This window comes from Clinocottus analis, unplaced genomic scaffold (genome assembly GCF_023055335.1).
Source record: "Clinocottus analis isolate CAN_PGR_092001 unplaced genomic scaffold, fCliAna1.0.p SCAF_22, whole genome shotgun sequence".
NCBI lineage: Eukaryota > Metazoa > Chordata > Actinopteri > Perciformes > Cottidae > Clinocottus > Clinocottus analis.
This window is the reverse complement of record NW_027175954.1, coordinates 6733437-6748373: the sequence shown is the minus strand read 5'-3', so window position 1 is coordinate 6748373 and position 14937 is coordinate 6733437. Positions and strand designations below refer to the sequence as shown.

The 14937-nt window shown below is 39.5% G+C and overlaps 1 protein-coding gene across 1 annotated transcript; it reads left to right on the top strand.

The window, feature by feature from the left end:
• The first annotated feature begins 1530 nt into the window (after positions 1-1530).
• On the top strand, positions 1531-13443 carry mttp (microsomal triglyceride transfer protein). Its single transcript, XM_068589028.1, has 18 exons — positions 1531-1634; positions 3092-3276; positions 3494-3637; positions 5649-5756; positions 5852-5968; positions 6073-6212; positions 6292-6442; positions 7158-7315; positions 7441-7609; positions 7780-7887; positions 8048-8260; positions 8359-8570; positions 8745-8842; positions 9081-9202; positions 9428-9655; positions 10381-10505; positions 12264-12434; positions 12544-13443. Exons 1-18 carry the CDS (start codon positions 1574-1576, stop codon positions 12689-12691), a joined length of 2658 nt encoding a protein of 885 aa, XP_068445129.1. The 5' UTR covers positions 1531-1573; the 3' UTR covers positions 12692-13443.
• The last annotated feature ends 1494 nt before the right edge of the window (positions 13444-14937 follow it).

Sequence of the window (14937 nt, the reverse complement as noted above, 5' to 3'; positions counted from 1 at the left end):
TGCAATGACCAGGGATAACTGTGTTTTTGTAGTCCAGAAAACTTAGTTTTGATTCTTAGAAAAAAAGCAAAAAAAAACCCTATCCATCCCTACAATAACAAAGACCATAAATATTTCTGCAGTGTGCCACAGGTCATGAGTCGTGATTACCCTTCCTCGTACCTAATCTGTAAAATGATCTGAGAGAGATGAGGTCCTGAAGTCAGGCATTAACACTCACAACTATTATCTACCGAGAAAACAGCTTCCTGTGGGAGACATGCAGCTTCTGAGCTCAGATGTCTGTGTTCCAGAGGGGGATGGCATAATCTCAACCTGAAGACACAAGACATTCTGCAAAGACAGAGATGATCTTATTTATGTGTTCTGCTCAGGATTCAGTTTCACATTCAGAAACTTTAAACTGGTAACCATAAACACCAGCAGACAAACACTGACACCCACTGGCTGCCGAGTTAAACTCACATTTACTGTTGTCAGTGCTTCTGAGATAACCTGTACTTTTAGTGCTACCATTTGCTTTAATTTGCGTTAACTTATCTTTTTTCTGTAGTACAATACTGCAATGCTTTTCTTTTACTAAAGTAAGATGATGAATGCAGGAGATATGTGACTTTATAAATGAGAAGAAACTGGGAGAGAAAGTTTTACCTATAACTAAACTAAAGGACAACAATGTAGTATTTGACTATGTGATCCAATTAAATATATGAGAACGTAATAATACGTGTGAAGTAACTTATTGTTGCTGATGGAATCGTCGAATGGAGACATTAAGTGAAATTGTGAAAAAGTGAAGACACACACACACTTTATTTAAATAAATAAACCACTTTTAGAATGACCTGTAACACTAGATTCTATATTAATGGAATCGGAGAAATCCGTAGTATCCTTATTTTACTCACCATTTACCCCACATTGTTGGGTCTATCCCAATACTGAGTCCACTGGGACGGTGTAATTTGAGCTCGAGGGCTGGTTTCTCCGACAGACTGCCCATTTCCTCCAACGAAGGACCCGCTGACAAAGTACCAACTGTTCATCCCCAAAAGAAAAAAGGTCTGAAACGTGTCCAACATGAGGACATCTCTCTGCCACCTCCTGGTAAATATGCTCTTTTGTGCTTATTTGGATATTTGTTAAGTAATTGTGTATTTTTTTTAAATCAGAAATAACTTGGACTAATCAGAGCTCGCAGCAGAACCGTAACCGGCGAGTCTCACTTGTCCCCTGATCAACAGGATCGATCAAATAATCCCATTGGTATTGATTCATCAATGACATGGCCGCGCGCAGTCGCAGTCGCGGCCTCACTGTTTTAAATTGGGACTCGTGGTTGCGTCTGTCATCTGCAGAAGTCTCTGTCAAATCTGTGCTCCTCTGCTAAACCTGTTAATAATTTGCTGGTTATCTCGTACTTAGTACTTGAGCGTGGAGTTTGGAGTCTGCCCTCCCCTCCGATAAAACATAATAGGAGCAGCTCGGACTCTCTTTGCCTTTCTTTTTGACTTTTTAATGCCACACTGAGTCTCGGTTTTTGGTTCTTCTGGCTTCAGCGAGAGGACACACGATGTTAACTGTGGTGGTGTTCTTGCTTTGTGCGGCCTCCTCTGTCTCAGCTTCTGCCAAAGGTGAGTTGATTGTGTTAAATTATTTTCTGTTAGAAGAAGTGGTGTGATGTTTAGGGTCAACAGTCACATTTAGTAGATTATTTAATATAGGTTGAATGTATTTATTTGGGACAAGAAGATGCTCGATTGGTGGAAATGTGTCAAAAGGATTCACGTGTAGCTGAAAGTTAGTTACACTTTAGTTTGTTGTGTTTGAGGCTTCTTCATAGAGAGAAAGTCATGGACGATCCAATGTGACAAGCTTCATTTTATTCTACCACAGAGACTGAACCATCTCCTAAATGAATAAATCCTGGCAGAAAATCATGCTGAGACCACCATGGCAGTGCCCTATTTATTGTTAATGACCTCGCTTCATTTACATAGTGCTGCTTTGTGACATCATTGATTGATAAAAGGTGAAGGCCTCAAGAAAGATCAAACACATCAGTACAAAACAACATTTATATATATTTCTGTTTGCGTTTTGCTTCTGATGTCTAAGAATCTCAGTCAGCTGCTGATGAAAGTCAGAAAAGACATTTGTATTTGTTGAACTTCGGCACCACTTTCCTCAACAACCAGTGATGAAATCAAGTACTGACACGTCAGTCTGCCTTCCCTCGTGGGCTAATGTCCTATCTAATGGAAAGCTTGTCATTGGAGAGCAGCGGAGAGGTTTTTTTTATCTTCTCTCAGGTTGAACACACCTTGTTAAATGGCCTTTGATTGAATCATCTCTACACTATCCACAGATAGTAGTTCTGTAAAGGAAACCAAAAAAGGAAAGAAAAATACATGACATTTGGGAAGCTAAAAACACACATCTTCATAGGTTGTATAGGTACAAGTAAAACATAGCTGGTATATGTTCTAAGATAAGCAACAGCACATAATTCAACTACAAATACATTTTTAATAGAGTTTCAGAATAATTTATTATTAAAGAGTACCAGAATTAAAGCCTTTTAGTCTTGTGGTTTGAGTTAATTCATCAAAGTGTTTTCTAGTGTTTTCATTTTCTACGATGGCAAGGCAGTTAAAAGTGGGCTTGTTTTAAAAAGTAGTGCACCTACTTAAGCTAATACATCTGAGATTTGAACGTTTGCTCTGAAACAGCATTTTCTTTTATTGTAAGAAACTAGCAAATATGGGACACAAATATGGATAATGTTATTTTGGTAAACACTCAAATCTAAAATTTTAGGGCTTGAACAGACCAATTATTATTATTTATCGTTGATGTTGGATTACTGTCAGGTTTTAGGTTTTTAATAGCTGCTATTATTAAGGTGCTGACACAACATGAAACCAGTGGATGGAAAAGAAACATCTAATTTCATGTAAACAGCAGTTAAAGTCATATTAACAGACATTCAATGTCTTCACACCACAATATGGCAATGGTCTTCTAGTAGACCAATCTCACTCTCTCCGCTCATGTTTGCTCACCAGCTGTGCTTCCTGTGTTTCTTCAGGTGCGACTGGACCCCGACTGAACAACAACCAGCTGTACAAATTCAGTTACACCACTGAGGTGCTGGTGGACAGGACCAGGGGGTCAAAAGAGGGCAGTGCTGGCTACAAGATCTCAAGCGATGTCGACGTCCACCTAGTGTGGAGAGGCCCCAGCAGCAAAGATGACCAACTGATTCAACTGGCGGTATGTCGGTCCAATATGTTGAGACGGGACATGACGTCATTTTGAGAGTTTAAATCATCCAATTATTTCTCACCATAAATACACTTTTGATTCAACTGGTAAAAGTCTGCATGCTTCCTTTTCTTCAGAGAAGCTTTTGACGTGTTGACAATGCACAAAGAAATGCATTGCAACAAAGAAATGCTAATATTTAAGTTAATTAATCTCTCATTCTTAGATCTCAAATGTGAGGATCGGTCCTGCGTCCCACCGATCAGAGAAGAAGAATGTCCTCCATGGATCCACTGCAGAAAGCCTTTTGGGGAAGACCAAACTGGCAGCTCTGACTAAACCTTTCTTATTGCATCTGAAAAATGGAAAGGTAAGAGCCTTTAATTCTTGTTTTGTCAAAGATTGTGTTTTCGCAGGTCATATTGCAAGTTTAGATCCTCGGTATGAAACAATATGTGTATAAAGAAAATAGTCCTGGCTACATCCTTTATTGCCGGTATTATCTGTCCAACCTCGTAGCATTTTTAGCGGTTTTCCCAATTTTTGTATACTATTGCAACAAGAAATCTTGTAGAATGAAGAGTGGATGTTTTTTATCAAACATCAACATAGTTTATTATCATGCAAGGTAAAGAACAACAGCAGCAATTCATGGATATTATATAAATTGTTGTTTTCGGCAGATTTATAATTGTATACATGATTCATTGACTCATGATACACTCCACTGTTGTTGTCTTCAGAGAATCACAGAGATAACTTTCATTGTGCTGGAGTGATGATGCTGGCAGGTGTAACTGCCAGCATCATCACTCCAGCACAATGAAAGTTGTGGGCGTGTGCACACATGTATGTGTGTGTGTGTGTGTGTGCAAAGGTTGGCAGGTTCAGAGGGTCAAATAATAAATGAGCAAGCCTGACTTGAAGAGTTGTGTCTTTGGGTTGGTGGATACGCTGCTGGCGTCTCACTGGTTGCGAGAAGTTTGAGTTCAAGCCAAACAGTTGTCAAGTCATTATCACTGTGCTGTATTCAATAATACATAATTGACACTGAAACAATTACATCAAGCTGACTGCTTGATATCATATGGCACTAGTTTACAGTTAAATACTGTACGTAGAAGAAAACCTCTCGCAAGAGTAATAATTCTCTTTACACCTTTTCTGGATTTCACGATGCTCCATACAGTAAAGGCTTAGATACCACTTTATAAAGGCTTTATTAATTGTCATTAAGCGCTTTAATAATGTTCCCTTATTTACTTACTAATTCTTTGTCAATCATTATTCAGTATTCGCTTTGAAAATTTGGTCTGTATTGCAAATTTACTCGGGAAAAGGGAAGCAGAGGATCTGATCCTCGAAATCAGTGTATTAACCAGCTTTTAAGCATTTTTTTTATTTATTTGATTTTTTTTAATGAATAGCTTCTAACTGATCTATAAGTCCTCAGTAAATGCTTTTCTAGTTTGAATAAAACTGTTGGCTCTAATGTATGAACAATTTATTAAGTATACAAGTAACTATAGAAGAGATACTTTAACAGCATTTATGTATTCCATCTTAAATGTACTCTGAAAAGTACACTGTTGCAGTTGTGTAACTGTTGTACACCAGCTGGCAAAAAAAAAAAGTTTGAGGATTAAAACTTGTTCAGTGTGGGGTAAAAGTTGAGGGGACCCGGATAGATAAGTGTCTCCGCCGGTGTTGTTGTTTTGTTTACTGATGGCAGGCTGGGACAGGAAAGATACACTGAGTAGCAGGAGGCAATCTATTTCTGCTGGTCCTAGCTGATATTGTGGTCAAGTGCCACAAATATATCACATACTGTATAAGAGACACTGTAGGATGATGTAATTGGCTGCTTTCTCCACACATGAGCAGGACACAGAATCCATTATTGAGCCGAGCTGAACCCTCACTTGGAAACTGAACTGTGTGATATGATATTTCTCAAGATTAACGAAGCCCATTCATCGCAGTGTTGGTTACATTATTTTAATATGACATCAGCAACATGGACAAACATAAAAGTGACTCATATGTTATGCTGGTCAGTGTTGTGCACTGATGCAGATTCAGGATATAACTAGAGGTTGAGATCCTTTTTTAAAGTTCTACGTCCGTAACCTGGTTTTGTTTTTGAGCTGCACTTCAAAGAATATTTTATTTCTCCATGTAATGTAAATAGTCGCTGATGTCATGAGCATGTATGTCTATACACAAGTGTGCAAAGCAAAACCGACACCCTGACTGCCTTTAGTGAGGTGCAGCATGTCTAGTGCTGTGGGTCACTTCTCTCTTCATCTGCTCGACAAAATGCATGTGTATCCATCGTTTAAAAGCATAACATTCAGTTCAATTTATTGCTTTCTTTGTAGGCAAAAGCATTTTATTCCTACTGGTCCGAACCTGCGACCATCAAGAACCTAAAAAGAGGGCTGGCCAGCTTACTGCAAGTACAGCTCAACACTGGGAAGGTTGTAGAGGTAAACGGCATGATAAAGCTCCCATCCCATTTATTCATGTGTTTCTTATTTCATGTTATGTCGCTTATGTTAACAAACTTGATGTCTGGGAATAGAATGACGTGTCTGGAAGGTGCACGGTCACGTACACGGCAGTAAAGGGTCAAGTGACGAGAACCAAGATCCTAGACACGTGTAAGACCGTGGAGACCGGATTCACCACACACAGCCAGGTATGTCAGCATCCACACCAGCTCTCTGTGTTAGAATACGAATGATATTGAATTAATACATTTTCACTAACACTAATAAATTATGCCTCTATGTCCCCTTTCAGGTGTTTGGTGTGAGCCGGAAGTCCAGTTCTGTTACAACGTTCACCCTTGAAGACGGTTTCATCCGCTCGGCTGTGGCTGAAGAAACACACATAATGGCGGTTAACACTCGCAGGTCTACTGCAGCTAAAGTCATATCCAGGTAAATGCCTCTACAAATAATTAGCTATTGTTAAAAATACAGGAACATTTAAAAAAAAAAAGGATTCCTTGCTTCCCAGGCAAACCTTCACATTTGTAGGAACTGAGGCTGGACCGCTGGAGGTTGCTGGGAAAGATGTGGCTGGGGTTGTCAAGTCAATCGATGCCAAACTGGCAGCTGTTGGTATCATTGCAGAAAAGGTCAAATCCCAGTGCAAGGGCTGTCCATCAGTGAGTACCGGTTCACTTTCACGCAACACATCTTCACTTGCACAACTCCATGGATGGCTCACCACTTTGATTCAGACTTAAATATAGTGTTGAATATACTTTGGAAAGACATTCCTGGTCTCTAGAGGCTGCATTTCAATGCATTGTTCTCTCTTGTCATGCTTAGAACGAATCCTTTAACTTTCAATTTGTCTTTTTTCTTGTGGCGTGTAACTAAATAGCTGCAAGACCAGTGACACGTTCCATCAGCTTTATTTTAAGTGTGAATTAGCACATTTTTGCATTCTTACATGCTACACTAGGATGATCATGCTAATCATTATACCTGCTTCACATTACCATGTTTGCACTGTCATTGTTACTATACGTTTTTGCAAAAATAAATACTGATGGTACGTTTAATATATGTATGATGCCAAAGCTCCAGGGCCTCCTCTTCCTGAATTTCATTTTATTTTGAGTTTCACTACACTATAATGTCTTGGTAACCAGTTCAATAAACTAATTATGTAATTTACTTGTATTTATGAATTTCAGCAAGTCGTCATTAATGGGAGACACTTGCACATCCAGTAAAGTTGCATTAATACTTTTTAAAGATCAGTACAACTGACACTGTTAGTTACAATTATTTACTGTATATTATTGTAAAGTCATTATTGAAGGTGATATCTCTTCTCTTCTAATCCCTTCTCCCCTGTGTTCTCCCTCTTAGCTTTTTGAACATTGGCAGACTCAACGGAAGCAGCTGGAGCCAGCGAGCTTGTCCAAAGCCACGGCTCCTCGCAGCTTCCTGGCCCTCATCCAGAGCATTAGGAAGGCGTCCAAGGACGAGATCCTCAAAGTGCTGAACAGTGCCAGCAAGACATCTCTGTAAATGGGCTCCTCCTCCTCTCCTCCATGTTCATTAGTGTACTGACCCCAACACTCAGCTGTTTCTTTGAACTAGTCTAACCTTATCAACTTACCATCGTTGTGTTTGCTTTCTTTCTGCTCAGACCTCAGGTGGTCGATGCTGTGACCTCCTCCCAGACCGTTGCATCTCTGGATGCCATGCTGGAATTCCTGAACTTCACCGATGCCAAAAGTTTTGTTCTGCAGGAGAGGTTTCTCTACGCCTCAGGCTTTGCTTCACATCCCAATGAACGAATGCTCCAGGTTCTGCTGGTGAGCGCCATGTTTTCAATGACAGAAATGTCCCCTTTTTTGGCTCATCAAAGGAAAGAATACAACCCGCTGTCATTTAGTACATATCAGTGCCTATTTTAAACGAGAGGTCTTACATTTTTTGTCATATTTTACTTTTGAAAAGCTTAATAGAATTGTTTCCTTTTCAGGATATTTCCAAGGGAAAGATTGGCAGCACAGACATTAAAGAGTCAGTGGTGATCATTATGGGAGCCCTGGTCCATCGACTTTGTCAGAAAGGAGGGTGCGACTTACCGGTGAGCTTCCGAGAAGCTCCTAAATGATTACATGAAACATGTCAAACTGTCTGTTGACGAACATAAAAATGAACATCTCTTTGATCCTCCTGAAACTAAACATAAATCTAATGAATCCCAGAGTAGACTGACGATCTTCTGCGGTGTATTTACCTCTCAGACAGTGGTCCAGGTAAAGAAGCTGATTTTAGACGGTGCTCGCAGTGCACAGGGAGAATCCGAGGTCCAGATGTATCTTCTGGCTCTGAAGAACTCGCTGCTGCCCGAGGGCATCCCCATCTTTACCAAATATTCAGAGTCAGAGGTGGGCGCTTACAGCACCATCGCCCTCACTTCACTGCAGAGATACGATGTCAATCTCATGACCAATGAGGTGAGCCATAACGTACAGAACACTTCCGTTATTTACGAGTGTTATGTGGAATTCATTCGCATATAAACTAAAAAAACAGCATTTAATCTCATTTGTAGGTTAAGCGGACAGTCGGGAGAGTTTACCACCAGAATCGAAGGATCTACGAGAAAAATGTGAGAGCAGCCGCTGCCGACGTCATCCTCAGTAGCAACCCCTCATACATGGAGGTCAAGAACTTGCTTCTGTCGATCGGAAACCTGCCTCATGAAATGAACAAGTACATGCTGTCCAAGATCCAGGACATCATCCGCTTCCAGATGCCAGCCAGGTGTGTTATGGGTGATCCAATGGACCAACAACCAAATAATGTGAAGACATGTTTTAAGAGGCTTCTGAGCCGAATACAAAAAAAGGAGCCTTACAGAACATAAATAGCAATATTTTCATCAATGCATACTGCAGCCATTTATAATACAATATATATATATTTTTTATTTTTCAGCAAAGTTTTACAACAAGCTATGAAGGACATGGTTTCTCATAACTACGACCGTTTTGCTAAAGTTGGGTCGTCTTCTGCATACTCAGGATTCATGGCACGTAAGTAATCAACTCTCATCTCTGAGCCTGACAACATACTCAATGCAGTGTTCTAAGATTTCCAATCTAAAATGAATTAAAATATGTTAATGTGATGAAGAGCAAATTAGTGCAGTACAAAAGTCAACCAAGTTAGATGTTGATCTTTTTAGGGTGGTTGCGCATTTCAGCTTGATATGGCTCCTTTTAAAACTCATAATGTTGACACATTTAATGCTTTAAAATCCTCTTCCTTCAGAATCCGCTGATGTGACCTCCACATACAGTTTGGACATCCTGTATTCAGGCTCTGGGATCCTGAGGAGAAGCAACATGAATATTTATGGTGCTAGTAAAGGGGCAATGCTACATGGACTACAGGTAAGGAAACCACAGAAAGAAAATTAAATAATTACTTGAAAACCCACTCCGTGTGGGTCTTCTTCTTCAGTCCATTTAAGGCCGGATTGCCTTCATGTTCATCATGATTTCTTCTTCTTTTTTCCATGCGCACTTGACACATTTTAATCTACAATTGAGTTCACTGAGCAACCATTTATCTCTCTGCTAATTTAGACTCATTTGAATATTCTTCCCATTATCCAGGTGGCCATTGAGGCACAGGGTCTGGAGTCACTGATTGCTGCCACACCCGATGAAGGAGAAGAGGACCTGGAGTCGTTCGCTGGGATGTCGGCTCTGCTGTTCGACGTCCAGCTGCGGCCCGTCACCTTCTTCAAGGGTTACAGTGACCTCATGTCCAAAATGTTCTCCATGACCGGGGAGCCCATGAATGTCGTGAAGGGTCTCATCCTGCTGACTGATCATTCTGAGGTAAGAAGCAACAACAGTGTACAACATCAATACCCCATTTACACCAGACCTGTATGTACTAGTTGAACGTGATCTTAATGTTTAAAGTTGACATGCAGTGCGTTTATGAAGAAGAGTGAAACTCAAGTAGTAATAAGTCATTCATGCAACCGGTAGTGACAGGTAGGTGGTTGACCCTCCTTGGTAAATGACCTGAACAGCTGGTATTTGCTTGTTGTTTTTCAGCTTGCTTTGAGGTCATCTCAAGAAAAACAAGAGCATCGGTTAATTTTGTTTTTCAGAAAGACTTGCGTTTACTTGCGAAACAGAGGTTATCTAATGTTGCTACGTGTTAATGGTACAACTCTAACCAAGTCTTATTCGTTTCCTAAAAGTGAACAGTACATTAACTAGCAAGACAGCGTGTGTGTAATTTCGGTAGGCACTGACCTTTACTTGTTCAGTTGCATACAGTATGTGTACAGAGGCACAGATAGTGACCAACTTAAGGTAATTACTTCAGTTATTGCGCTTAGTGATGACGAATGTACAGGGTTTGAATGTGTACAGCTGATGTATAGATGTGGCATTTATTCATCCCTTATGTTGTGGCTACTTTGGTATTGCTTTATCAGTTCTTTTAACACATTATCAATGATAAAAAGGAATCTCAATTATAAGTGGAGTCAGACATAATGGAGTCTTCCATTTCTGTTTTTCTTTCTCGCTCATCTTCGACCCTCCAGGTGATCCAGCTGCAGTCTGGTCTGAAAGCGAGTGTGGAGTTTCAAGGAGGGTTAGCTATTGACATCTCTGGAGGCATGGAAATCAGCTTGTGGTACAGGGAGTCCAAGACCAGCGTCAACAACAGGTACAGTCCAGAGACGAAACCATAAAACCACTGGTGAAGGTGTTTTTGTTCTGTAGCCGAATCAGGGGAATCGGCTAACCTTTTACATAATTCTGTGTACCTGAATTATAGGTCACAGCCTTACGTACAGCCTTGGAGTGATCTCACTGTGAAGTACTGTATGTGCAGTATGATGTAACACTTGCAGGGCAAAGGTCTTTGTGATACAGACAACTATTGGAAATAAACCTCCATGACTGAAAGGAAAGTCGTTTTAGAGGTTAAGGTTAAGCCATGTCGAAGCGCTGCAAATAGATTTATGTTGATGTTGGATTCATGTGAACTTTAGATGGTCTATAAGTGTTGTCTGATTCATTTGTTCCACCCGGCACGTTGGACGTGCTTCAGCATTGTGCTTCATGTCTGTCTCATTTCTAGGTCTGTGTGGCTATGACGTCAGCGCTGTCTGGTTCTCTATTTTAAAACATTACTGTCAACGTGCTGGTATTGTTTAGCTCGCGGCATGTAGTGATGAAACGGTATTTAAAGGGCAATGCTGCATATTTTTAACATTCAAATAGGGTGTGATTTTCCTCAGTAGACAGACGGTCCTGCAGTGCCAAAACAAAACTTAAAGACCAAGACTTGTCACTGAGTGTTTGATCAGATTCTTCATTTTGTAGACAGTTTTTTTGGGAAAAGAAATATTCTCATCAAAAAGACACCGGACTGAAATCTGGGTTTTGTCCTGGCACTGCATCAAAAGTCGTGACAATACTATTGTTTCCACTGTAAATAAAACTGACAAAAAGTTTGTAATGGGGATCTATGTAACAAGCAAAAAAAATAGATACACTTTTTTTTTTATTTTTTAAACAGCATCATAAGGGGCAACATTTTATTTAGGTTTTGGGATTTCCGTCCCACTTTTTGACCATTGTTTGGGGTCACATCTTGCATTAGAACTTGACCCATGTGTGCATAGGAAGGGCAGAGGCAGGTGAATGGATCAGCATAGTTGCACCGCTTCCACCCTGATAATAGACTGGTAGGCTATCTATAGAAGCAGAACAAACCACACTGGCATCTTTGCCAAGGCATGTCTCCACTGGCATCATTACAGAGGTTGGATGTTCAACTGGTTGGCACACATTTTCATTTGCAACATAAAAGGAAGTTGTTATATTGTAGTTCAACTCTACTTGTTCATCATGTCAAAGCTTTACGGTGTTACGGAGGCTGAAACAAACTGTATGATTCAGATAAATGGTCACAAACAAGGGTCATTCCAATGTATTTGTGACAAGGCTGAATAGAATAATTGTTTCTGATTCTTTTGTTTTACATTTGATTACTGGTTAAGTTACTAGTTTAGCTGATGGAGAAATGTTTTTTTTTAATTGTTTTAATTTTGTGAGTGACCAAAAACACTGCACTATAACAATGGACTCTTACAATACAAACAATTAACAGTGTTAAACTATTTACCCCTCCTGGGCTTTACAAAGCAAACACATTTCACAAACAAATTATATATTATTGTGTATGTAAAACAATAACAAACTAACACGTTATTTTGGGCATTTTTCTATGTAACAAATGCATATGACCTTTCACACACACAATAAATTCATATCACCTCTGTAAATTCCTTGTTTTTAAACATGTACCGTATATGAACTTCAAGGAAACAAAGGGGAAGCATGAGGTTCACATACTGTTCTTTGTCAGTTTAATACATTTTCACATGTTTTTTTTTCTCTTCCTTTATGGTTTTAGGGGAGCGTTAGTGGTTACTGGCAATGTTACAGTGGACATGGACTTCATGAGAGCGGGTGTGGAGGTCAGCTTTGAAACCGAAGCATCGCTGGACTTTATCACCACTGTCCAGTTTTCCGAATATCCATTCCTGGTGTGCATGCAGATGGACAAAACTACCTTCCCCGTCAGGTATTTTGAGACCCTCTTTGTACAGAAAATGTCCATATTCTTTCTGATTTTATTGTTGAATTATCTCATGCAAAAAACTAATGACCTCCTCCTGATGTTCTTCTTTTAGTGAATACATGACCAAGTATGAAGTCGTGTCATCAGGGAAGAGTGTTGCATCGCATAAGAGCAAGAAGCAACTCGTACCCGGCTCTGAATTCCCTCTTCACCAGGAGAATTCAAACATGTGCAAGAAGGTTTTTGACTCCAGTTGGTAGAAGAGATACCATGAACTATCCAGGGGCGAATATTGTCACTCAAAGAGGGCTTATTGCATTCAGGGACAGCTATCACACCCCAACCTCATGCAGTGAAAGCATACAAGAGAGAAGAGGCTTGAATGCTTTCATCTTTTTAACAACACATGCAAAGTTTACATTCCTGTGAGTATTTAAGTCATTTTAATTTGACATTTTGTTTGAGACCAGGGAGTTCTTGCATTGTCTTTTTATGGATTTACTTAAAACATTATTTATGATGGGCACACACAGGAAGCATGATTTATTCTATGGGTAATACTCACCATGAATAATACTACTGTCATTATCTCAACATGGTTACAGTGTACATGTAAATATCCCACTGTAGGCGGTGGATTGACTCTCTGCCATGAATAGAAACGCTCCTGTCTGTCAACATTCTTTTGTTTTTTTTAATTAAATGTTTACTGTGGAGTAGTAATTTATTGTGGTATGTCAATCACTGTCACACACCTGAAACAACTTATTTTGCAGAGTAATATTAATTAAGTCTATGTTTATAATCATGATGGTGCTTTTTAATTATTCCTACAGAGACGATGTTTGTGCTTTGTCCGTGCTTTATACTTGCTAGATTTGAGGGGAAAATCAAATCTCCAATAGTGAATCCATTAACACTTGAATATATTTTTTGTACTTGGCTGTAATTGCTCTGTTTTTCAGAAAACATTCTGGTAGTTTTAAAACACTTGACTTACTCTGAAGTTGTGTTTTCATACTTAAGTATCTGTTTGTCAGATTTGTTGTTGGCTGACAATAAATGTGCCGTGGAAACCCTTTGCCTTTTAACTTGGCTGATGGATTTAGTGGCAGCCATGCTTTTATACAGTGGGACTTTATTATTTTTTCCTTTGAAAGGGACAGTCCACCAAGTGTACAAGTGAAAGTCAGTTTATTTGTTATTAGCCTGTGAAAACCATTGTATAAAGTCTAAGGAACACGCTTAATTGACAACTAATTTAATTTAAGAGACACCATCAAGTCCGGATAGCTCTGTCTCTATCCCCAAAGTCTCCCAAATTGATGGAGGTCAGAGGTTAGGGCAACTACACTTGGCCTATTCATAATTTTCTGCTCAGAGCCCAACTGGTAGGCCTACTCCTGTGCTGGGATACTATCCAACTCTTTCTTTGGTTATTGTGTGTCAATTACTTTGTGTGAGACGTTTGATTATACACAAATGTATTGTATGCAATTAAAGCATAACACCATAACACAGGGCCCAAACATGTAGTGTCAGTTGATGCAATTTAATAGCACACATTCCCTTATGTATTAAGAATGAACTAAATCCCCACAAAGTACAATTACCCATTCTTAAGCTAACATGCTAAGCTAAAATGATGAACATGATAAAGATTGGACTACCATTGTGTGACCATGCTGACATTAACTTTAGCTGAAGTACAGTGTCTCAGAGTCACAGGCATAGCTGGAGCCTCTTAGAAACCAGTAATCCCAGTGTAAAAGCTTTTGCATCTTCGTGGTTTTGGTCAATTTTAAGATGGAAAACTCCTACATTTTAACCTACATTGAATATGGTAGATTAAGTACACGTGTATTTATATTGATAGTTGTGTCCAAGGAGACAACATGTACTTGATCCAGGTGAGGCAATAAATCTAGACTTTTCTTGTGTCACAGCTGTGATATCAGAGTCCCTTCTGGTATCCCAACACAACAACTGGGCCTTAATGTAGATTCTTTAGAAACCACCGAGAGCAGCTGGGGGTAAACCAGTGTCTGCCAGTCTCACTGCATCCAAGGCAACCAAGTAAACACAGCAGCAAACTGTCAGGTTAAACTTAAGCCTCGGCCCGGGTGATGTTTCAGTGTCACCAGAAAGCTAACCTTGCACGCTGGCAGATGCCAAAAGTACTCTTCTGCCGGCATAAATCTGTTTGATTCTCTTTGACCCTTGTCATTTATTTTTTCTGTACCTTTTTAATAGAGAAAATTGTGAAAGTATGAAGTCATGCTAATCAGGACAGGTAGATAGAACAAAATAAAGTGTAATAGTTACAGAATAAAAGTCAATGTTCAGAACCAACATCAAAAGTACACATATGTTTGAGGAAGAAGGCTGTTGCAGCCAGACAAACAAGATAATATGTTGTTACACAATTACACAAACACAACTGGTGATTTAAATATGTTTAATAATTGAAAAACAAAGTGATTTAAATGAATGGACAAACACATGT

Coding starts and splice junctions, on each gene's coding strand:
- mttp (XM_068589028.1), top strand. CDS start 1,574: ATGTTAACTGTGGTGGTGTTCTTGCTTTGTGCGGCCTCCTCTGTCTCA. Junction 9,203..9,427: donor CAATGCTACATGGACTACAG/GTAAGGAAACCA, acceptor CCCATTATCCAG/GTGGCCATTGAGGCACAGGG. Junction 12,435..12,543: donor AAAACTACCTTCCCCGTCAG/GTATTTTGAGAC, acceptor TTCTTCTTTTAG/TGAATACATGACCAAGTATG.